The following is a 25,266-nucleotide window of genomic DNA, read 5'->3' as shown; positions in this document are numbered from 1 at the left end:
ATGTTTATGTGACAGAACATCAAATTGCCAAAATGTCTATTGCAATAAAGGCTGTTCAATTATTTCATTCTCAAATTTATCATTTTTTAAAAATATTTTGTGATAATACGAAATACCCTGATGTATTTTTATTAACCAGCAAATAAAATTTTTAAAAATTTAATTTGTTGCATGAAAGCTGTAATTTATGTAACTTAAATACATATATGCTATAAACTATAATTGAAAGAGCTCTAGTTGAATTTAAGTTGGATAGTTGACTTTAAGTTTCCAGTTGACTAGTTAACTTTATAATTAAGCTAATAAGTTTAAGTTTATAAAATTAGTTGTTAACTTTAGTTTCAGTCAGAATTCCCCCCGCTGTAAAAGTAAATTTAATTAAATGAGCCTTAACGCACCTGTAAATCATGTTGAACTAGTAAGGTAATTTATATATTAAAATCTATGGGGAACGTTTGGGCCTAAGGATAGCATAATTTGATTTAAATGGTAAAATGCATATTTTCTTGGCTAGCTGCTAAAATACATAAATTGACTAAATAGCTGCATTCCCTTTAAATATAGAAACTATACAACATAAATTATGATTTAGTATTGAATTTTAAATTCAAAATAATGTATTTAACTTGTATTTGTTTTAAAGCATTTTTTTTTTAAATTTTATGAAAATCTTTGGATTTTATTTTTAATTAAAATCAAACAAATTTACTTTGATTGCGTAAATTTCGATATCAGATTTTGTAACGCAAAGTTCAAAAGGGTTTCTTCAAACCCTATAAAAGATTTCATTTGACTCAATCTCAATAAATTAATATCTTAATATAATCTCTTTCAAATATTTACTCTTTTGTTTTTTAAATCCATATAACTTTTTAATTGAGACTGATTAATTACCAGGTTTATTATTTAATTTTCTTTCTCTATATGAAACAGTTAACTTTTGTTGTGAGCTATAATTTCAAAGCTATTTTTCTATTATTGTAAAAATTGCATTTTTATATTATGCACTCGCATCTTAATAAGCTTTAAATAACTTAGAGATAGCATAAACTTAAACATTATTTTTAACTTTACAGTATTTGCGGCAAGTATCCCTGTTCTTCATCCACTACATTTTCCACCAGAACTGATACTTGGAGACAGTTTGGATATGGTTTGTAGTTTAAAAAGAGGAAAGATTCCAATAACATTTGAGTGGAAGTTAAATAACAAAAAAATTTCTGACATATTTGGAGTAGTTATCAATACTTCTGAGAGAAAATCGAGTTTTTCGATACAAAAGATTCAATACGAACATATAGGAAATTATTCATGTAAGGCATACAATGATGACGGTTTTGATGAAGTTAGTGCTGAACTTAAAGTGGAAGGTATAGTATCAAACATATGTAAATGACGGAAATTTTTCATGTATAACTAATCAATTCATTTTCATAGTCTTATATTAAGTAAAATATAAATTTAGATCATATATTATGATCAAAAATATTTTTATACCTCTTGTTGAAAATTACCCAATTTTTTTTAATTTCCGTGCATATATTTTACTCAATAAAATATTTTTAGCTTAAAATGATTCGTATTTGTGTGCATTTAAATCTGATAATTAAATAAGCCATCTGAAATATACATGATTATTACTGATTTTAGGGATTATTTTCTTGATGTTAATAATTGTTTCACAAAAATGTTATATGATAATGGGAATAGTTTCTAATTGTACAGTTTTCCGTAAAAATTCTGAAGAAAATTTCGAATACTTCTTATTTGTAAATAGAAAAAATGTAAGTCTCATAAAAAGTGTTCTAATATTTACAATATATTGTTAAAACATCAGGAAAATAATTTGCCTGTATGTATGATATGTTATAAGATTATAGTTTTTTTCTAACTTTACTGCTAATACTTACACTTTCAGAACTATATCTATTCATACATCATTAATAATTATTGTGGTATTATAGGATAATAAATTATACTACAAAATGCATTATATTATTAATATGTCAACATGTAATGCTCTAATAAAACACAGTGACAAGACACACAGAGATATAATTGCATTCCCGCCCAGTTATGCAAGTAGTTATAATAGCCGATCATTATAATTAATAATATATCATAAAGATATTGTATCATTAATTATAATTTTATCTATATGATATATCTTTATGATGTATCATTAAAGAAGCTATCATTATTCATATAAAATATTTTTCATTGCACATGAATGTGCGCAAAAATTTCGAAAGTATAAAAAAATTATGTGTAATCAAATTTTATACCGTATTTTTATTATAAATTTGTACACATTAATGGTCTTAAAAATTTCAACGCCCGTGAGCGTAGTGATATATTATGCCATACACGTCTAGGAAATCAAGCATATATGTTCCTTATGCTATGTAAATTAGCAAAATTATGATCTTAACGTTGAATTTAGTCATTACTATGCCAAAAAAAATTTGAAAATGCATTTTCCTTTAAGCTTTAAATAACAATGTATATATTTTGTAAATATATAATACATTTTAACATATATACAAAATGCAATACGTTTTATAGTACATTATAAAAGGAATTATTCTGTGTCGTAAGTTATTTTTTACCGTTAAATTTTACCGTATCTTTTCATTTACTTGAATGAACAATAAATTATTTTGAAAAATTTCTATTGTTACGTTTTATTAGTATAACACAAAGTTCACTTTATTTGTAATTAACTCGCACTTCACATTCATACGAGAACCGGCTGAAGCTGAATAATACTTATTTCAAATATATTTATTCATTTTTTCGGGTTTATTCTTATAAAACTAACTCATTGATGAATTTTTTGTAATTTAAATTTATTAAGTTGATTCTTGTGTGTTTCTTTTTAATTCGATATTACAACGATGTGTGGCGCTGGTTCACCTTAGTGATCACCATCAAACGACCAAAAATACTGCTCATATATCTATAAATGTACAGTTTGCACTGTTTGTCGATTGCTTATTACGAAGAAGATTGCATCTGAAAACTCTGATGATTTGCATCAATTTGTTACTGCTTATTGTCTCCTTTATGATATGTTACAAAGGTAAGCTATATAATTTATTTAAATCATTACTAACGAATATATTTAAACATATTTGAAAATTCAGTCTAAAGCGTTATTCAGTATAATTGCCATTTATGAATATAACCTAAAAATTTAATAATTTTTTGCCAAAAAGTGTTCTTTATTTTTAAAGTATTTAATATTGCTGTTTCATATTAATGCTTACATAATCTTTTACACCTCAAATCACATACTTTTTTACATTCAACAAATTGAACCATGTTTTTTATTTAAAAAAAATAACTAAATAAAGATATTTGCTACTAGTTCAAACTTCTTCAATGGTTCATGTTTGCCATCGAAACAAAACACTATGACTTTTATACTTTCGTCATTTTAGCATAATTTCTTGAATATTTAACAGATCTTTTTCTAATCTGATTCAAATGGTCTTACCTTTTCAAGTATCAAAATTGAGCATTATAAGTTTAACATCAAATATGCAAAAAAATGTTTTTAAAGCAAAACTAAATATAAAAGTTGAATAAATCTACAAGAAGAAAGTTTGATAGCGGTATAAAAGTAATAAAAAAAATTAAATTTTATATTAATTAAAATTAAATATTGATTTTTAAACGTAATCTTATTTTTGTACATATTCTTGTAACATTTTATAGCTTTTTATAAAGTTCAATAGCACAAATACCTTTTTTTTATATGTTTTACTTAAAGATTTATATAATTTAGTTGTCCTTTACTTTTGAAATCATTGATTACTATGGTGTTTGAAGAAAGAAAGTCCTTTTTTTCAGTTTTTTTTTCATGATATACATTGTTATATAACACAAAAAGAAAACTATAAAAAAATAATGCCACTTATTAATACGAATCTAGTAAATATTATTAATGTTTTATATAATTATTTCTTACTAATTATTTTTATATAATATAATTATTTCTATACAATATAATTATTTCTATACAATATAATTATTCTATGTAATATAATATTATATAATTATTTCTTGATTAATTAATATTTTAAAGTTTTAGAACTGCTTAGTTAAATGAATAAGTTATAACTCTTAGTTGAGGCATAAAGAAATTCAGGAGAGTAATATACATAAATATAATTACTATCATTAAAAATCAAAGCTCAGATGCAAATGAAAAATTATTATTACATTTGTCTATAAACCAATCTTTAATTAATTGCATTAAACCAATATTTTAAAAAATACAACTTTTATTTTGTAGGTAAGAAAAAAAATTAGTTAAATGCAAAAAAATAAAATAAAACAATTTTAATAATATCGCAGCATAACTTTCTTCCTTTTCCTTTATTTTTTGTTACACTGCGGCTTTATAAAATTACTCAATTCCTTATTTATGATTCGAATCATAATCAAAGCCATATTTTAATACACTTTTTATCACACATAGGCTATAAATAAAAATATAATCAAAAGTATCTGAATGATATCGAAAAACATATGACTATTTATAAACATTGATGCCGTTGTTTAAACTATTTTTGTTTAAAAATGATTTTCTAATCGATAAAGATCACCTAAACAATCAAACTTCAAGTATACAGATAATCTGCATTGAGTTTAATGTATATATATTTTAAGATACCTAGCCAAAAATGAATAATTAAAAGTGTACATATTTAAGGTAAGGATTAATATTAAAACGAAGGCGAAACAAATTATTTATCCAAATCTTTCAAACAATTCGTAAAAACATTTGAGAGTAAAAAATCAGAACCAGTGTGATTGCTTGATAAAATTCGATGTGTTCCTAATTAGGCCCTTTTAACTTCTCTACGTTGCTTAGAGAAATCAATTGATATTTATATAAGTTGGTTCCACCTAGAATAGTTCTGTTTTGAATAGTTGGATTTTGTTGTCATTTTTGTTTTGACTCGCTTAAATATTAATTGACAACCCCTAATGTGCATAATTTTATACTTATTTTATAGTTCCTCTTTGGCATGAATTCTAAAAATATGTAAAAAGATAATCATTACGAAACAGTCATTATATTATGTATTGGTTACTCTAAATAAATAGTAATTGATTTTTAAACAAGTGTAAAATTATCGTTATTCAGAACATCAATTATGACATTTGCAAAACTTAATTGTGATAAAAATCATAACAAATATTGAATTTTGCAACAAATAAGCTCCAAATAAAAAAATTTCTCATTAAATTTTATTTTATTTTTTGTATTTTTGCTCATTTTTTTCGTCATGGGGCTGTCTTCTAATTTTATCTCAAATAAGCTCTATAGAATTTCTTTTATTTTATGAAAATGATAATTATTTTAGATATAAATCCATAAAAAACAATTTTAGTAGTAACTTACTTTTAGTATTAACTCTTAAAAATTGATATAGAATATTTCCTTCTTTCAGAAACGATCTGTGAAAAACCGTTATTGTATACAATGTTTGTACCACCTGGAATTGTGCTTGGAGATCCAGTGGATTTGACTTGCAGTCTGAAAAAAGGGACGTTACCAGTGGAATTTACTTGGTTACTTGATGGAAAGGATATTAAAAATTCCATTGAAAAATCTGTGAGAATTACGCATAACACTAGAAGATCAATGTGTAACATAGAGAATGTTACTGCTTTGAATATAGGAAACTATACTTGCCGAGCTTCGAACAATTTCGGTTTTGACAGTCAGAGCGTTCTCGTACAAGTCGAAGGTGGAAGCCTTATTTTAACATATTTTTTTTCTTAAATTTGCGATAAAACTTAAACTTATCATGCGTTTTAACTCTATAAGTAAAACTGCCCTGTGAATTATGTAACATGTTTCTATATATTTTTAAAGTTATTGAATCTAGAACAAACAGTCTTCAAAAGAAGATTGAAAGAAGATGGGGTTTTGATGGCATCAAGGAGATTGGCGCTTTTACAATGCTGATATTGACCTAATATGTGCATTCCTTTCGTAATTGTAGGAAAACATGATAATAAATTGCTACTGAATATACAGTTATAATTTTTTTAATTTCTATGTCTTCATAATTCAATTAAATGCTTTGATTGAACTGAAATTTTTGCTAGTTTGAAAACTTTATTTATGTTTGTATAAATAAATATTTAAAAATATATTATTCAATGAAATTCAAACTTATATTCGCATTTATAATGTATGTACTGTGAAATGTGTATAACAAATATGCATGTAAAGCGAGTTTTTAAATGTATCATTAAACATTTTTGTTAATATTAAATTTAAATTTTATTTAATAATATAGAAACAGTATACTTCTATTTATTATGTTATATTTTTATTTTCAGATTTAATTCAATTGAGTGTAATCTCCATTGTTTATGAATAAATAATCTATTTTTTCAAAAATCTTCAGAATTTAACTTTTATATTTATTTCAGTGCCACCGCATTGGTCCAAAGAACCTATGGATACCACAGCTGCTAAAGGATCAGGATTGGTTGTAGACTGTATTGCCACAGGTCATCCATCTCCCAGAGTCTCCTGGAGTAGGCAAAAAGGTTTGAATTAGTTGGAAGTTTATTAAAGTTTAAAAAAAATGTGAGGTTGTACAACCATTTCTCCAAAAAATACTATGCGTTTCAAATATTTTATCGATTCAACAAATTCTATGATTTGAAAAATGAAATTACTTAAGCGATGGGAATATTTAATAAATCAAGATTAAAAAGACATTTAAAATATTAAATATCATGGAATTTCAATGGCAGGCACACTAATTATTTTACGATTACAAAAGATTACAAAAATGACAGCCCTGATACTCATTTAATATTATTTAATTATAGAAGTAAATAGATAACAGCCACATACTAATATAGAAAGAGCTGTGTATGTTTATGAGTTGTACATTCTGAAAACAACCTCCATAATATTCAACCTGCTGCCATAAACATATTGTTCGAAGCTTCAACTTAAAAATGTTCATTTCCGTTACTGAAAAATTAGTTTAAATATATGGAATCAAATTGAAGAAAAATAAGATTTTATATTTTAGAAAGCAAATAAAATTGCCTATGTAAAACTCAGTTATTGGCAGAGTCCTAAATCCTTTACACTATCAAAGAAAAAATCTCATAATTCTCATATATATATATATATATATATATATATATATATATATATATATATATATATATATATATATATATATATATATATATATATATATATATATATATATATATATATATATATATATATATATATATATAAAGTGTAGTATAGTTTACCTGTATTAATTCTTTATAAGTTTATGAAACATGTATAAAAACACAATTTCTAAATTTTTTGATTGATTTTAAAATGAAAATTACTTCTTTTTTTAAACATAGATACGGAAGTATTTTTCATTTTATGTTAAGCTCAATTATTATTACTTGTTTTTACGTATGAAAAAGTTTTCTAAACTATAATTTTATCAGCAATTAACAGCCTGACATCTTACTCTTACACAGCCTTATAATGCTAATCACACAGTCTTATAATGCTTATAATGCTAATATAGCAGAATAAAATTTTTAAATACAAGAATGATACCATTGCTAGTTGATTACAATGTGAGCAATATTTATTATGAATAAAAATTCTGAGAAATAATGCGTACGTGTAATGAAAACAAAAAAAATAAGAAAAGTTTAGTTTCGATTCATTGTAGTACAATAAAACGTGTTTATTTTAATACGTTGCATCAGCAATAAAAAAAACTTTCCACTGAGATAAGACAGTATTGTAATTTTTACAGACCTGTACTTTCTATAATCTGCCTACAATAAGTACATGTAGCTCTCTTAAAGTTAATAGCTTTAGCGAGCTACACGAACTTTTGAAGATTGAAACACTTTGAAGTTGTTTCATAATAATAATGAACAATAACATTGCTTTTAGAATTAACATTAATTTTACAACTAGGTGCAGAAATGAGAGAGCAGATTCGAAACGAGGGTCAATGGACAACTGCGTCTAACGGCTCGATTGTTTTCTCTAGAATAGAAGAATCAGATGCTGGGACATATGTATGTGAAGCTCACAATGGTATAGGATCCGGGACTTCCAAAACTATTCAAATCAGTGTGCACTGTAAGTAAGGATGATAGCATTTTCATTTTATAATTATGATAGCATTATGAAGTAAATATTATAATACACATACAGGCTTTGTCGAAAAAATATTATGTCAGTAATTTTACCTTATAACAAATGACGCATCGCAATTTTCCAGACTAATTGATCTGTGGAGATGTTAGCTTACATATAAAGAGCAGCTTACTAACTTCCAACTATCCGAAAAGCAAAGATAATCATTTTCTAGAAACTTGTTTTCGTTTTCCTTGCAAGCAGTGATATAACGCCTCATGGAACAAAATTATTGACACTAATTTATTTAATTTTTTATTTATTTATTTTTTGTGAAACTTTGAAAATTTGAAGTGAGAAATTATTCCCGTGATAAAGATGGTATTTGGTGATGATTATTTATCGGAACTACCACAGGGACAAGGGGTTTTTTTTGAGAAAATATGGATGGAAACCGCATTGGAAAGCCATTAACGAGCACCTCTAAAGAAAACGTGACACGTGTGAATCAAATCTTGAGCTCAAACCGTCGTTAGGATGACCGTCTTTTTCCAAGCAGTTCACACTAAGCAGGCCTTCGAGGAGGACTTCTTGGTGGAATTAATACGCATTTGCGTTACATGCAAAGGAAAACCTCCCTCGGTAACTCAGAAAGTAAAGAAATTATAACACTTGGGAAATTTTATGTCTGCACTGAGATTAGGAAAATTTGGGAGGAGCAGAATTTGTATTTGGTGATGATTGCTTACCGGAAGGTCAAGTCTACCAGTGGGACAAGGCATTTTTTAAAACTATGACAAAATAATTGATTGATCAAACCAGCTCTGAAAAGCTATCAAAGAGCATATTTATAAAAAAAAACGTGTCATGTCTGAATAAAGTCTAGAACTCAGACAGTCGTTTGAGTGACCGTTTTATGGCAAAGACACTAAGCAGACGAAAAATTATCGTTTACAAGATTTTGATGATCAATCTGCTGAGGCAAAAATTTCTGGAAAAAAAAGCCATGTCTCTTCTTCCTCCTTATGATCTGCTTTATAGATGACACAAATATATTAACGGTTACTCAGCTCTACAATACTACATGGCTACTTTAAATTTCTCCCTAATTTCTTGATAATCCGAAAAAGGATATAATTCCAGAACAGTGGGATATCAAGGTGTTAAAATATATTTTGGAAAAGATCTAACCTGACATTTTTCGTGGCTAAAAATGTCGTTGAAAACAATGTATCAACATAGAAGAAGCCAACTTTTAAACTTTTAATGTGAGTGAATCAGTAAATACTTTTTATCGACCAACTATAATTGGTTTTCAGGCAAACCATGTATATGTATATTGTACCATATAATCCATGTATGTGAAAATACTAATAAGGATAATTGCTTCACTTTCTACATCGAAAGATTATTGTATTTGTTACAGTGAAATCTATGTTCCTGAGAGATATGGCATATTTTAGCATTTTCAAATATTCACATGGTCAATTGATTGGAAAACCAAAATAATTTCTAAATATTAACATCTTAACTTGCACCAGCAAAAGATATTGTCTTGCTCCAGCGATTATTCTAATACATAAGAATACAGCCGAAATGTTAGGTCATTCACCGTAAATGATAAATAAGGTATAACATAGACATTCTTTAATTTCCGTCTTTTTCAGTAACATGAGTGAATTAGCATATCAAATCTTAAATAAATGGGAAACTTTTAAAAACTTATTTTAACTCAATTCAATATCCAAATCAGCTTTGTTAGCTCAGTAAAGATGTGCTGTCAGAAGTTAGTCCACGATTGAAACAAACATGCTTTTTTTTACTATTTTCGAATGTATTAATATTTGGAACACAAATGTTTTAATAATTGTTTCAACAAAACAAACCGTTCTTACAATATTTTGGACAACAAAAGGAGGGAAAAAAAACTTCATTCACGCATAAACATTTTTTTCGAGAGATTCTTATTTTTGATCCTTAAAATATTGAAGTTGTCGCAATTTATAAAATGAGGTTTTAATAGCTTATCCAAAAGAGAGGTTTAAAGTTACTTTAGGAGAAAAGTATTTTTATCGTTATTTACTATTTTATTTAATAAGGAACAAACAACATTTGAATTGCAAAATACAAAACTTTGTACAACAAACTAAACTACATAGTTTTTATTAAGAAAATCGGTCGAATATTTTCTGAGAGTTAAAAGAACTCATTTTTTTAAATTTTTATTTCTTATGATTATTCAATCGCCTTATTAAATTTTGAATGTTAGCTTTAAAATACATAATATTACATATTGTAAAAATTTGTTATACTTTTCTAGTTGAATGCTTGTTTTTCTTACGGGGTGAATAAAATAATAAAATAATCAATAAACCACTATAATACTACGAAACTATGCACAAAACTAAAAAGCAAATGTCGAAATAATTAAAAATGTTAAAATAATTCCAATTATTTATTATTATTTTTTGCTCAATCCTGAGCTTTACGTTATTATATTAAGCAAAACACATTTTTTTTAGTTTATTTCAATGAAATAAAGATTAACAGTATTTGAAATCACTTGTCACAATATGCTACTAATCGAGGCCAACTTAACACGTTTCTCTTACATGAATTAGCACCGTTTATCTATTAAACTTGCTTTTTAATACATAGTTTGTTTTTCATTTCAATTAGTATCTATTGCAAAAATTAATAAAGCATCATTGACGATAATAAAGTATGCCGATTATTTATGGGATCCCCCTAAGCGAATAGATACTATTTCTCTATTGTTTTTGGTTTTAAGTACAAAGCTTTTTTTTTTCAATTGGAACCTATTATTAAAATTAATCAAGCATCATTGGTGTCAATAATATAGCGAATTTTTTTTTGTTTATCTTAAGCCAATTAGTACTATTTCCCATAATTTTTGCTTTTTAACGCATATTTTATTACTTTTTATTTTATTTACCGTTGATTTTAAATTATTTAGTTTTAAAGAAACGCGTTTTAAGAGCATAACTATAAGGAAAATAAACACGTGATTTCAAACAATTTAAGAAACACTAATTCATTGACGTAATTTACTTATGCTTGCACATGAGTTTATTTGACATAACGAATAAAGTATAATTAAGTATTAAAAAATGTGCAGTAAATTTCTGTTTTGATTAAAGAGAAACCATAATCTAGCAGACATCAACGACGTTATATTTAAAATTTCTGATAAAACAGTATCACTCAAGACTTATTTACATTACTGGCTGGTAGGCATAGAAACAATAGCAACCAATGAGAAAATTATATTTTTTAAACAGCTCTACCAAATGAACTAATTGAAAATTTTGAACAAATTTCAGAATCAGGAGCCTCTTCTAGTTATACTATTGAACCATATTTTTTCTATTCTACATTTTGTAGTTCAAAAATTTAAAAAGAATAAGTTATATTTATTTAGAGAAATTACACTTTTATGTATCGTTTTGTAACTGAAATGAGCTGTTATTTTTATGATTAGCATACTAAAGCTTAAATCTTTATAATTAAAATTATTGGATTAAAACCAAATGGTTATATTAAAAATTATTAAAAATTATCTTTTTAGTTGATTGTACATATTTCCTATCAATTGCAAAAATAAAAAAAATATTAAACCATTCGCATTATTATTTATACATAATGGAAACAAATGAGGTGGGACGCTAAAATGAGTATCTAGCATTCTTCACTGTTAGAATATTTATTCTAAAATTATGATAAAATAAACGGTAGCAGTTTGCCCATCGAATTAACCATAAAGTTTACAGATGAAAACATTTTTCACCTTTACGGTTTTGAAACAGCTCACAATTAGTATGGTTATAAAATGAATACGGAATTATATAGTTTTTCACCATTTACTGCTAGCATGGTTTCAAAACCATAAAAAAAGAACTTTAACAGGACATTGGAGACAGGCTTTTCGTTGGATAATAGGCATTGGAGAGCGCAGTATACACATTGAAAAGTGCAGGAAACCGGAAACTCTGCATCTGTTGAAAGAAATGGATGAAATTTTTTGGTGTCAACAATGGGACACGAACTCCCGTTCTCTCAGTCACTCTCGGCTATTTTTCATACTTCTTCGGTTAATTCAAAGGATACTCACTAAATAAAACATATTATCGATTATCAATCTATCTAAAAATTCTGATACAATTGCCAGACTAAAAAATTTAAAATAATGCTGTCAAAGTATATTAAAAAATACAATTTAAATAAAATCTAATGGTTTTTACTAAAATTGGTTTTTGTAAAAAACAATAGCACCTCCAGAGTTGAAAGAGAGATTTCAAAGAGTAACTGTAAGAAGAGGACATACAGCTCGCCTTTTGTGTGAAGTAAATGGAGATCAACCGCTTCATGTTTCATGGAAAAAAGATAACCAAGATGTCAATATACAATTTGGCACAAGGTAAATATTTTGAACTATTTTACTTATTTTATTCCTTAATAAGTACATAATATTTCCAAAAAAAAAAACACTTTAGTAAAAGAAATAAAAAAGGAAAAAAGCACACAGACTCCGTATTGAACTTGATTAGAAACCGCAAAACTTAGAACAAAAATATTTCTTTAAAGTGACTGGCAACACAGTTGTAAAAAATGCATAGTAAATTTAAATAAATGCAAAAAAATTTAAAACAATATGTTACAGAAGCACAACATTTATGAAGGAATTAGAGGATCAATATCTTCACGCAGCCTTTGTCGCATGTTTATGAAAAATCAAATACATTACATAGTGATAAAAAACCAAAAGTAAAATTTAAATAAAACAAATGCACTGTATAAAAGCTCGGGTCAATTAACGATATAAAGTTCCGGCACTTTAGTCGCATCATCCTTAAAATCCATTTTACCTAAAAATCCATTTTTACAGTGAAATACATTTTTACCATAAAATCCATTTTAAACATAAATATTATACTTTAAAAGATTTTACCATAGTTTTTACAGAAATATTTATTTAATTAGTGTATTTTGGCTATTTTACAGTAATTATTACAGTAAAAATTAGAGTATATTAAATTTCTTATTCCGTAATATGTTCTGGTAAAAAAGGATTTTACTGTAAAAAGAACCGGGACTTAGGGCATCTTTCGAAAAATCTATTATTCCATATTTACCGTAAAGTATTATACCGCAATTTTTACAGTAATATTTATTTAATTCGAGTGATGTTGTGTTTTTACAGTAATTATAACTATAAAAATTATGGCCCATCTGATTTTTTGTTCAGCAACATGTTTCGGTAAAATTAGATTTTACGATAAAAAGTACCGGTACCCTGAGTGCTGGTACTTTTCCCCATAATTTTATCCAAACTTTTTTGCAGTGTATTTTCATAAATAGAAATTAATGAAACTGACCTTCGATTTTAAATATAAAGTGATAGAAACAGAAAACCGATGCTAGCTTCATTTTTATTTTAAAATTTACGAGTCTAATTGCTTCACGAATCTTTTTTCGTCTGACATAGTATATTGACAAGTTTTATTTATTGACTGAATTTTAATTAGTCATTAATTTTAATAGTTCTTATCGGGACTCTTTAAAAAAACTTTTTAAATACATGAATATTAAATGTCACTCTCCAGAAATTGAAACAATAAATACATTCCAAAATTCCCCCTACAAATCACATCAATTAACAACTACAATCACATAATTACATCAATTATTTACAAAATGCCATATGTCTATTGTAAATTTTATACCTTGATGCACTTAGAGAACTATCTTCGAATTAAGGTAATTTTGCAAATACAATTTACAATATTACGCATTATCTGCTAAGTTATAAATAGTTGATTGCCTTAATATTAAAACATTTACTACATTTAAAAACTAATAATACGAAATCATGAAATATTGGTGCATTTATATTTTTATTAGCTTTTTAAATTAACAGAAAATAAGCCTAATGTGTTAAGTGCTGATTCATTTGAAGAAAAGTTTAAGTTAACACATCAAAGAACATTTTATTAAAAATATTATTCTACATGAGCTATAAAATGAAATAGGTTGACTAAAATTATTATTTGTATTAATAATGATTTTTAATTGAGATATTATATGCAGAAAAAAAATTATGTATTTAAGTGCAATCTTATACATGAATATAATTTTAAAATTTTTATTTACATAGTGATTCGTTTCTATTCGTAAAATTAAAATAAAATATGTATAAATTTTATTGTAACGTAATTTCATTTTTTGTAAACGCACAGTTTTATTTAATCAATATTTTGACATTAGAATGTCTAAAAAAATAACAATTACATTAAATATTTAAATAATAATTTTCCTGTAGAAAATATTTTATGAATAAGAATTATTAATATCCTTTTTCAGAACTATTAATGTTATTTTTTATTTTATTTCTAAGCTGCTTAAATTAAGCAAATAATTATACACTCTTAATACCTAAGAAAAACGTCTTCTAAGATTATTTTATTTGTGAATTAAAATTATACAATGTATTTTCATACTTTTTCTCTAAACAATGATTCATTTAATGTTCGAATGCAAACAATACCATCTATATTATATAAAACGCTAATACGTATGTATCAATAAAACCGATGATATTTCTTTTCTCGCGTTGGCAACAGTTTTCATTTTTAATTGATGGGCTTCGGCGCGCAGGAGCACGTAGTGAGCATCATATGGCTAATCTATATTATATAAAACACTAATACGTTTCATTTGTTAGGCTTCGGCGCGCAAGAGCACGTAGTGAGCTTCATATGTCTTATCGGGTGAATTCTCACCGAATTATCAAAAAAAATCTCACAAAAGTATCTTCATCGAAGCCGATGCTGTACATCCGGCTTTCAGTACTATTTCATATTGTTTTACAACACATGGTTTTAGCCTTCTGGTGGGAAAGACTTCAAAACAAAACTTACAACTATTACTTTTCTCAACAACTGAAATTTCGAATAGTGGGATTAAGAAGAATCTGTGAACTGTTTGCAATTTCAAATATTGAAATGCACAGGTTTAGAATTTTCTACAGTGAAAAGTTTTCGGAACTTCAGTGTTCAAAAAAGTATACAAAAGCTAGACGTTAAGAAAGTATCCAATGAGCGAGCAAAGCGAGCATCGGATTGCGAAGCAATCCGAAATGAACTGCGAAAGCAGTTCCGGGGGTTGGCGAGTGCCAGCGAGCAGGGGGCGAAGCCTCCTAGTAAGATTTATTAATTACAATGTATGAAAGTTTCTTTATTGAATCAAGAAAACTTCAATAAAACCGTATATTCCCGTTACATCAGTGAATATAGCAATCAAGTTTCAAAAAAAGTAAAGCTTATAGTTCGTTTTGTTTTTCATTATTGCCACTTAATTTGTCAGTCGTCTAACAATCTTGATGACCTTGATGATGTGAAGTTAAAAAACGTGTTTTCCTCATCTGAAATTCACAGAAAAAATCATTCATTTAATCGTCCTTTCTTTTCACTCTCTGACCCGTTTAGAAAAACTCCTTTATTTTAAATGAAATTATTATTAAATCACTTTTAGTTGGTAATTTTTTTGTATAGCATAAAGACTTAATATTACTGTTGTTTCAAAAATAGTTTGTCATTAAAAATAAAATAAAAAAACAATCATTGCATGGGAATAGTAATAACTTCCGCGTAATTATAGTAACATTTCATCAAAAAATGACACGGTAAATTACCGTTAACATTATCGATTTTCCTATAATAATACGATATATTTAATAATACAGTGATAAAAACGTTCTGGCATAAGTTTCTGCTCCTATTAACTGTTATCTTTTATGAATTTTAATCAGCATATTTCTTAACAATTAATCAGATATAAAAAATATTGTATATTTTTGGTAAAAATCCTGATTGAATAAAATATATATCTTAAACTCTAAAAAAGTATTCAAATAGAACAATTTGATTACAATGAATCCAATGGTTAAAAAAAATTTACATAAATTTTTCTTTCTCAAGATTTTAATTTCCTCACTCAGTTCTGAAATCTACCAGCTCCTCAAGTTTCGGAAATGCATTCTTTTATTTACTTATTTATTTTTTAAAGTTTTAAATAAGCTTTTCCGTCAGTTAAATATAACTAACCCTCGATAATTCGGTCAAATCAACGTGTTACATGCATTTAAAAATTACGTTTTGCTTCAAAACCAGCCAAATTTAGCAGATGTTCATTTGAAAAACCAGACCATCTCCATATTCACCAAATGCCATTTTTGAATAAATGTTAGGTTATTACTTGCTGTTTAACGTTATAATAGTGTCGCTTGCCACTTATACACACTAAGAATGTTCTTTACTAAATTTTATGCTTTTTTGTTCTATTTCTAATTTTACTATAAAAAAGTCTGCTCAGTCAGTGTCTTTAATAAAAATTTACGGCAGTTATTATCGGATATTATTTGAACATTTTATTATATGCGTTTCCATTTAATAAAATACAACTCATGCATGCATGAGTACGCATGCAACTCATCACTAGTTGATATTAGTAACATAATATCATATTATACTATATTAAACATCAAGCTAACTTCGATGTTTAATATAGCATAACATGACACAACAATCTAACTTTTTTTATAATAAAAGTTTTATAACTTCTGAATTACGTCATTCAATATTATGAGTGTTATGTTTTTAAGTCACTTTTGCAGAGTGCTAATTCGTTAAAAAATTTAAGTCATAGATAAGTCTTTACACAATCATAAAAATATAAAAATTATGTACTATAATAAAAATATGTCAAAAGCAAGTGCTTCACAAAATTAAATGATAAATGGGATCATGCAATTGTTAAGAACATATTTGTTTCACCTGTAGAACCCTGTTTGTTATGAAACTGCTAAAACTGTTTTAGGCATTAAAACATTAGCTTAAGCAAATTAATATAAGTACACAAATGTAAAAAAATAAATATAATTTAACCAAAGTTTATAATTAATAGTTAAATAAATTTAACAATAATAAAGAACACGTTGAAAAACATTGATTTAAAAAGCAATTAAATTAATGTCACAAAATCATAATTTTATTTTTAAATAGGCTAAAGATTTGCTGTTAACAAAAATTATCAACCATTTTTTTTATTAATTATCTTCTAAAAACAGTTTTAAAAATTTGACAATAAAAGAATTTTATTAGGTCTTTTTTAAGGTTTTTGAGAGTATGATATACAAACTATTTAATATATCTTTTGAAAAAATTTAAGGCAATAACAAAGATACATTATTTTTGAAACATATTTATTAAAATTTTTTGGATATATGAACACTTCAGTATTGAGTATAACCCTCTGTTGAGTGCATTATGTTTTAATCTTAATATTTTTTAAAAAATTGCAATAGGTTTTAATTGACTCAATTCCTCGCGTGTTGTATAAACATATATATAAAATTCTGGCATTGTGTTGTTTATTACAAAACAATTAATCAATTCAAAATTTTAATTATGAACATTCTTTAAATATCAATAAAAACCCTTTAAAAAGATTCATGACTTCTAAAAGTATTATTTTATTTAGAAACAAACTTGAGGGGAAAATCTGATTCTAATAATTATTTGGCCCGTGCGCTTACAATTTCATACATGAATATTTTTTTATTAACGATATATGTTATGCCTTATGAAAACTAAATATATGGTAATTTTTTGTTGCCTTGTAATTAGTAATAAACTTTCTTGTAAAAATCTTCGGTTATACTTAATTTATGTAAATTGCAAAACCATTTACTTTCAGATTTGAAGTCGTGAAAGATGCAACAGATTACGGTACAAAATCGGAATTGCTGGTTCACGATTCTCAGAAAGCTGACGTTGGAACTTATGTGTGCAACGCTCATAATCAATTTGGTAACGATGAAGGAAAAGTGAAACTCATAGTTCTAGGTAATATGAACTATTAAGAAATCAAATATTATTTTCATGAATTAATTATTAATGTTCAGAGATAATTATTCTGATTAGTAAAACCAAAATATAAGGTATTTAAACCATTTATTTGGTTATTTTATTATTCAAACGGTAATGGTATTCCAAAAATTTTTGTTTTCAAAACTGTAGTTCTTATTGCCACATATTTAGTAAAGAATACAAAACTTAAACGTAAATTTAACCATTTAACCTAAAAAATGGTCTCTATGCCTTGCTCTAAGGTATCATAATAAAATTACCAAATTTTTCCCTCACCACTAAGTTTTCAGTACAGAAGTGTTTGGATACATTGAGAAAACTCTTTAATATTATTTATTTATTTATTTATTTATTTATTTATTTATTTATTTATTTATTTATTTATTTATTTATTTATTTATTTATTTATTTATTTATTTATTTATTTATTTATTTATTTATTTATTCATTTTTTTGGTAACTTAAGTGGGCTATTGTAAAAAGTTAATTCAGAATTCTAATGCGCTTAAAACTCATTATTAAATTAGATTCAAAATCATATTATATTCATCATTCTGAATCATAAAATTTATCTCTTAAATATTTCAAATCATTTTTGCTTATACTTTTTCTTTTTAAGGAAAATAAATCAAAATTACAATTTTTTGTAGTAGTAAAATTTTAATATTTTTCAAAATATGATTATTATTTTAGTCATTGAATTGCTTTTGACTGGATGCATGGGCTATTGCCTCATTGGGTCTTCTTCTTTTCTACATGTCTTAGTTCATACTTACAGTAATTAACATTTGTATGAATCTGTAACAAAAATATCAGATATCCTTTCCCGAGCGGTCATTTTAAGCATACACAAAGGGCATAAAAACTAACATATAGTACAAAAGGTCACATTGTTTTTTGAAAAATCTTTTCTTATCCTTCAAAATTATACATTTAATACAAAATACAATATAATAATACAAAAAACATAAATGCATTTTTAATAAAATCAAAAACTTTTCTGTAGTACATCATAATATTTCCATTTAACAATAAAAAATATTTTCTTGACATTTCCTTTTAAATATTTTATCTTGTTTAAAAATGAAGTCTTCTTGAAATCTATTAAAATATTACCGAAAATGGTTGAAAAAGAAATATTTATAAATAATGTTTAGAAAATAAACATAAACCATGAAGACTTGAATACCAACCATAATATAAGAGTTATGTTGAGTAGGTGTTTGGTAAATAATCTCTCATAACAATCTTAATAATGAATCATCATATGATTTTGTTTTTTATATTCTCTCTAATAGATAACTTTGATCTTCAAATAAAAACATAGTTATACACCATTTAACTCGTCATTTAATTTGAAACGTATCTACAATATTTTTACCAAACATTTCGGTATTATAAAGGAATGGTGTTATTAGTGGTTAAGGAAAAGGTGACTTTTTTATATTTAGGGAGGGAATAAAAATTTTTAACTTACAAATGTCTCAAATGCTATCTAATCTGCTTACTGTGATCATGCGTGTTTTATGAGAAATTTGTTTTCAAATAAACATCCATTTCATTTTTCCAAATTCAGACATTGATTTTAATAATTAATCAAACAAAATGTAACTAAAAATCTCATTTTAAAGTGTAACAAAAAAATTTTTTATTTATATAATTAAGTTTCGATTTATTTTATTCGTATATCTTAGCTTTGTGCATGAAATTCATTTTAGAACCTGTGTGTTTTAACTCTTTTCATGACTTTATAGTGATTGGAAACAAATAAAGAAAATTCAATTAATATTATTTGGTTTTATTCTTAGCTATGCAGTTCAAATGATCTCAGAATCAGAAAAATTAGGAATAAATGAACTATTTATAATATTATTATAAGCGTTTAAGAAATCCGTGAAACGATATCACCTATATCTTAAAGCAAAATTTGTAACAGCATTTATAAAAAGAAATCAGTGCATAATCAATAAACTCAGTACTTATGGTAATGAAATTTCTGGTTAAAAAAATCGTAACTTCGGTTAATAAAATCAAAATATACGGCATTTGAACCATTCATTTGGCAATTTTTCAATTGATATGGTAACTTTTTAACAAGAATCCAAGTTTCCAAAATTATAGTTCTAAATGCAGCAAATTTAGTGAAAAATACGAAATTAAAAATTAAATTTAATCAAATAAATTGTTTTTCGCCATGGTCTAAGGTATCATGATAAAATTGCCAAATTTTATCACATTAACCGAATATTATCACCTATTATAAAATAATCTTTTATTGTTAATTTTTACAAAATTATTACCTAAATGCTTTTGTAAAAATTACTGAGCTTTTTCGTGTTCCCATAACTTTACCATATTCTGGTAAGGTTATGGGAATAGTTATAGCATAGCATTGAGCACAGTTTTTTCTCAGTGTAGTTATCAGAGAGATAGTGAAGTAAAAGAAAAATTAAATTAGCAGTTAAAAACACACTTTTGTCTGGTCTCTTGACTAAATTATCGGAACCATGTTTTCCAAATAACGGCTACTCCTTATGTTTGAAAAATCAGGTCTACTCAAAGAAAATATTTTTTTCGTCTGATTTTTTCTTACTTAAAATATGATATATGTTAATAATTTGACATAATTAACATATATTCTTTAAACCATCAAGATTGCATCTTATAACATGTAAATCTGATCATTACATGAAATGAAGTTACATATAAGGTGAATGATTTTCTTTTCCACTTTGTACTCTGAAAGAAGGTTTAAAAAATTTATTTTATATTTTTTCTTCCTATTATTTTGGTATCATCTATGGCTAAATTTAACTTTATTTTTATACATTGATGTATTTGTACTTTAATTTGGAAAATTCAAATGTGATTTTTACTTCCTCCAAAACAGAACCTCCATCTCCACCGACTGGTCTTCGAACATCTGAAGTTCAAGTTCGATCGATTCGATTGTCTTGGCAACCATCATCTTCTGATGAAGGGATAGTTGAAAATTATGTCGTCAGATATTGGAGAAATGATGGTAAGACACTAAAAGCATGCTTTTTTACAGATTCATATAAATAAATAAAAATCACATCTTTACTTTACAAATTATTTTTAAAGATATCAATTTTTAAGCTTGTATCTATATTTGTTTCTGAATATCTAATTTTTTTATAGCATAATTGTTATGCATTCAGAATTTAGAAAAAAGAAATCGACTTATTTTTATTTTTGCATGCATATTTCAGCTTGAATTTCATAAGTTTAAAATGCAAGTTTATTTTTAAAATAAATGTATGCTTGGTACAACTAATATTAAATCAATCTAAACTCACCATTGAACAAAAATAAGAGCTCGGTGTACAAATTTCATACCTCATTTTTTTAAGTTTCAAATAAGTCATTTGTTTAATTAAATTATTATAAAATAAAAGAACTTTTCTAACCAGTTCACTTGCACTATAAAAAATTCAGGATCAAATTACGAAAAAAGTAACGGCACTCTTTGTGCTGGTAATCTTTACCGTAAAATTTATTCTTTCCGGAACATGTTATGGAAAAAACCCGTATAATGCCGTAACATTTACAGAAATTATTACTGTGAAATCACTGAATCATTCCAATTAAACAAATATTACTGCAAAAATTATTGTATAATTGTATAGGTATTTTAGGGTAAATGAATTTTTCGGATTATAATGTTCGGACGTAAAATCCCTTTTAACCGGAATATGTTACTGAATAAAATCTTTGATATACCATAATTTTTACAGTAATTATTACTGTAAAATCTCTGAACTGCTTTAATTGAATAAATATTACTGTAAACATTATGGTATGGTATTTTACGGTAAAGGTTGTATTTTACGGATAATACACCGAAATTGCCAGTTTTTACAGTACACAGCTCGGCTTACAAAATTTACATCTCATACAATAAGATTGATTCATTGAATCTGGATTTCTCTAATGCACTGAATCTTTATGCTATTGCCGTTAAAATTTATCTATCTTATTAGCGAAAATACTTTATCAACTTTTAATAATTGCAGCATAAAAAATTTTATTTGCATTTCAGAAAAAAGAGGCAAGCTTCATCAAGTTACACTGCCAGCTGTTCAAACATCTGTCACAGTTCCCAATTTACATCCAGGGACGTCGTACAGTGTCCAAGTGTTTGCTCAAAATAACGTTGGTCAAGGAGATCCTTCGCAGCCTATAACATTTCGAACTATAGAAGAAGGTTTCAATTTTTATTTACATGATTTATTTATATCAATTACAAACAAAATAACAATTTTTTCATTTTTGATGCTTATTTACTTTATAAAAACTAAATAAAGATATAATACAAGTTTTAAATGCGAATTAAAAAAGAACCTATTTTAACCTATTCAAATAAAATGTTTTGCGTAGATAAATGGTATTTATAATTTAAATAGGATTAGAGACAACAACAAAATAGAAGGGGAAAAAGGGGAAGATCCATAATATTATTTTTGAGTAAATTTCTGGATATATTTTTAGTATTCAACTGGTTTATAATATTGTTTTACTTTAAACATTTATGCTTTTTAATTTATATATATATATTTTAAACTATACTCTAAATCATGAAAGTGTACTTTTGATGAAAATATGTTTCTATAAATTTTTGGCTAGAAATAACTATTCTGTACTAACTTTTTATAATATTTCCCTGAAAATCCCACTTTATATTGGCGACTTTACGTATTTTAATAATATACAATAATAACTTGCAGGCAAATGAAGTTATTAATTTGTTTATTTTATTGTCTTTATTACTAACGTTTATTAATTTTTATTACTTTTTGTAATTGAAATTTATTAAGTCATATTTTTATAGATTTCAAATTTATATAATGCAAAATCGTATTAAAAATAAATTGTAGTATTAATGGTGGTTGTGTAGCCAAAATGCAACATAGGTTCTTAAAGGCTTTTAACAAAATAATTAAATTCATTATAAATGTCCGTTTTATCATAATTTAAATCCTGAACTTAACGGGATCTAACAATGATTTATAAATTCATGTTGCATTAAAGTAATGAACATCATCATATCAAATAATATAATGGCATTATCATTTTACACGTTACACTTTCACGGGCCTGCATTTACTCATACATTTTTTTTAACTTTAATTTAGCTCCTGATGGAGCTCCACTTGATCTAAGAGTTGAACCTGTGAGCTCAAAAGCCATTCGAGTTTCATGGAAAGTAAGTATAATAACTAATAGATTAAACGTTTTTTAATGCAATTTTAATACTTTTTCTTTTTATTGTTATTTAGGAAAAATATTTTTTAAAAATCCTTGTTAGGCCAATTAATGCATTATGTCTAGTTTCAAATTTAAGAAGCATTTGATTAAGCCATTAAATATATAAAGCTTTATCTTTGATTCATGTATATTTTGCCCGCAAATTTATCATATAAAATTTAGTTTCCCATATTTTCAAAACTATTCAAACTTTTTTTCTTCAGGTGTTATTTAAAAAAAGTTTCATTATTGTTTTTGAATATTTTAAACTTTTAATTAAAAAAATTATAGCCTTAGCCTATTGATAAATTAATGAAACGATCTATTTTAATATAAAAACAAACTTTTTATTTTTATTTTCACACTTCGTTACAAATCTATAATGTCAAAACTCTTTTGACTGCTCTTCATACCAAACTGTTGAAACCATATTTTCCAGATTGCACCTAAACCCCTTAATTTGTGTATCAGAAATTCAATTTCTGGGTTTAAAAAAAAGGTTTATTTAAAGAAAATCAGTGATTCTTAAATTGTATATCTGATCTTGTACCTGAAATATTATCACTAATTAATTAGCATATGTAGAAATTAAGCACCATTAATATTGCATCTTAATACGTAAAAACTCAATCCTCGGGCAATAATTATTAAAACGTGCTTTTTGCATTTTATTTTATTCATTTTCCATAAGATTTTCTTAAAAATCGTAAAACTGATCATTCTTTTTTTATTTATTAAATAGTTTTTACTTATAAGGGAAATACTGTGATAGATTATAATTTTGTACATATTTATTAATGTGATTTTACATTCATTATATTATGATTTTATGTACATTTAACATCATGACAGACATTGTTATTAGCAATATTCACATCGATTACTTTATTCTTCAGCCTCCCCAACGCCATCACTGGAACGGTCCCCTCCGAGGTTATTACGTTGGAAATAAAGTTGCCCATTCTGGTTCATCGTTCACATACCAGACAGTGGAAACAACAGATAGGAGAGGGGGATCGCTCCTCATCCAGGGCCTCCAAAAAGCCACCACCTATATCATTGTTGTAAAAGCTTTCAATGCAGCTGGCTCTGGACCCCCGACGCATGAACTGCAAATCACTACTCTGGAAGAAGGTTGATTGCCATTCATTGTTATAGAGAAACTTTGTATAATAGTTACTAACAATTCTATTTTCTCAGTAACTCTATTTTACATTGAAATGTGCTATTATTTATATTTTTATATACTATTTTTTATGATTTTCTTTTTAACAATATATTATTTAAAATAACAAAATATTAAAGTTGTAAATAAAAATTAACAATCAATAGTTAATAATTCAGACATTAAAACTTAAACTTTACGTGATAATAAATAATTATTTATTCATTTGTATTATTAAAAGTAACAATTTTGTTTGGTAACTCCTTCTTATATTATGATGAGAATAGAAAAAGCTTGCTTTCCATATCATATAACAAAATATAAAATGAAAAAGTTCTTAAGAGTTTAGAATAAATCAAAATACTGCGAAATAATTTTTTAAAAAATCTTTCGCCAATGTCCAAATGTTAAGAAAAAATATTATACACACATAAGTGTTATGTAAAATTGGATTAAATAATATTAACTGTTTATTCATCTGTCAGTTTTTTAATAAATTATTTTTTATTAAATTATTTTTATATTCAATTTTTAATTACATTATAGATTTATTATTAAATACAGATTTTTAATGACTGGAGGAGAGGAGGGAAAATGTAAACTTGGTAGCATTATTTTATCGCTTGTGATTTCTTAAAGACAAGTTTTGAGCAAATCATTGAGTTTTTTTTTACCCTTTATTACAGATACTTAAATCCACTTTCCATTTTGAAGTTTTATTTTTTTATTTA

General features: G+C 25.8%; 1 protein-coding gene across 25 annotated transcripts in view; it reads left to right on the top strand.

Annotated features, from left to right (window-relative positions):
* Positions 1 to 25,266, top strand: part of LOC107452311 (cell adhesion molecule Dscam1) — a 112,380-nt gene that overhangs the window by 76,426 nt on the left and 10,688 nt on the right. For 23 of the 25 annotated variants that reach the window (XM_071178573.2, XM_071178568.2, XM_071178588.2 and 20 more), the window contains 8 exons: positions 6,460 to 6,579; positions 7,991 to 8,158; positions 12,446 to 12,593; positions 17,930 to 18,078; positions 20,993 to 21,124; positions 22,166 to 22,330; positions 23,259 to 23,329; positions 24,267 to 24,504. In XM_071178573.2, coding sequence (XP_071034674.1) covers positions 6,460 to 6,579; positions 7,991 to 8,158; positions 12,446 to 12,593; positions 17,930 to 18,078; positions 20,993 to 21,124; positions 22,166 to 22,330; positions 23,259 to 23,329; positions 24,267 to 24,504 — 1,191 coding nt within the window. Of the gene's footprint in view, positions 1 to 1,076; positions 1,371 to 2,945; positions 3,083 to 5,465; positions 5,766 to 6,459; positions 6,580 to 7,990; positions 8,159 to 12,445; positions 12,594 to 17,929; positions 18,079 to 20,992; positions 21,125 to 22,165; positions 22,331 to 23,258; positions 23,330 to 24,266; positions 24,505 to 25,266 lie in introns of those variants that run through there. The other 2 variants (XM_071178575.2, XM_071178576.2) reach the window with 2 other exon arrangements.

The sequence above is a fragment of the Parasteatoda tepidariorum genome, chromosome 6 (genome assembly GCF_982258835.1).
Source record: "Parasteatoda tepidariorum strain Cologne lab strain chromosome 6, Ptep-v5.0, whole genome shotgun sequence".
Classification (NCBI taxonomy): domain Eukaryota; kingdom Metazoa; phylum Arthropoda; class Arachnida; order Araneae; family Theridiidae; genus Parasteatoda; species Parasteatoda tepidariorum.
The sequence above is the reverse complement of the archived record's forward strand: the minus strand, read 5'-3'. Positions and strand labels throughout refer to the sequence as shown.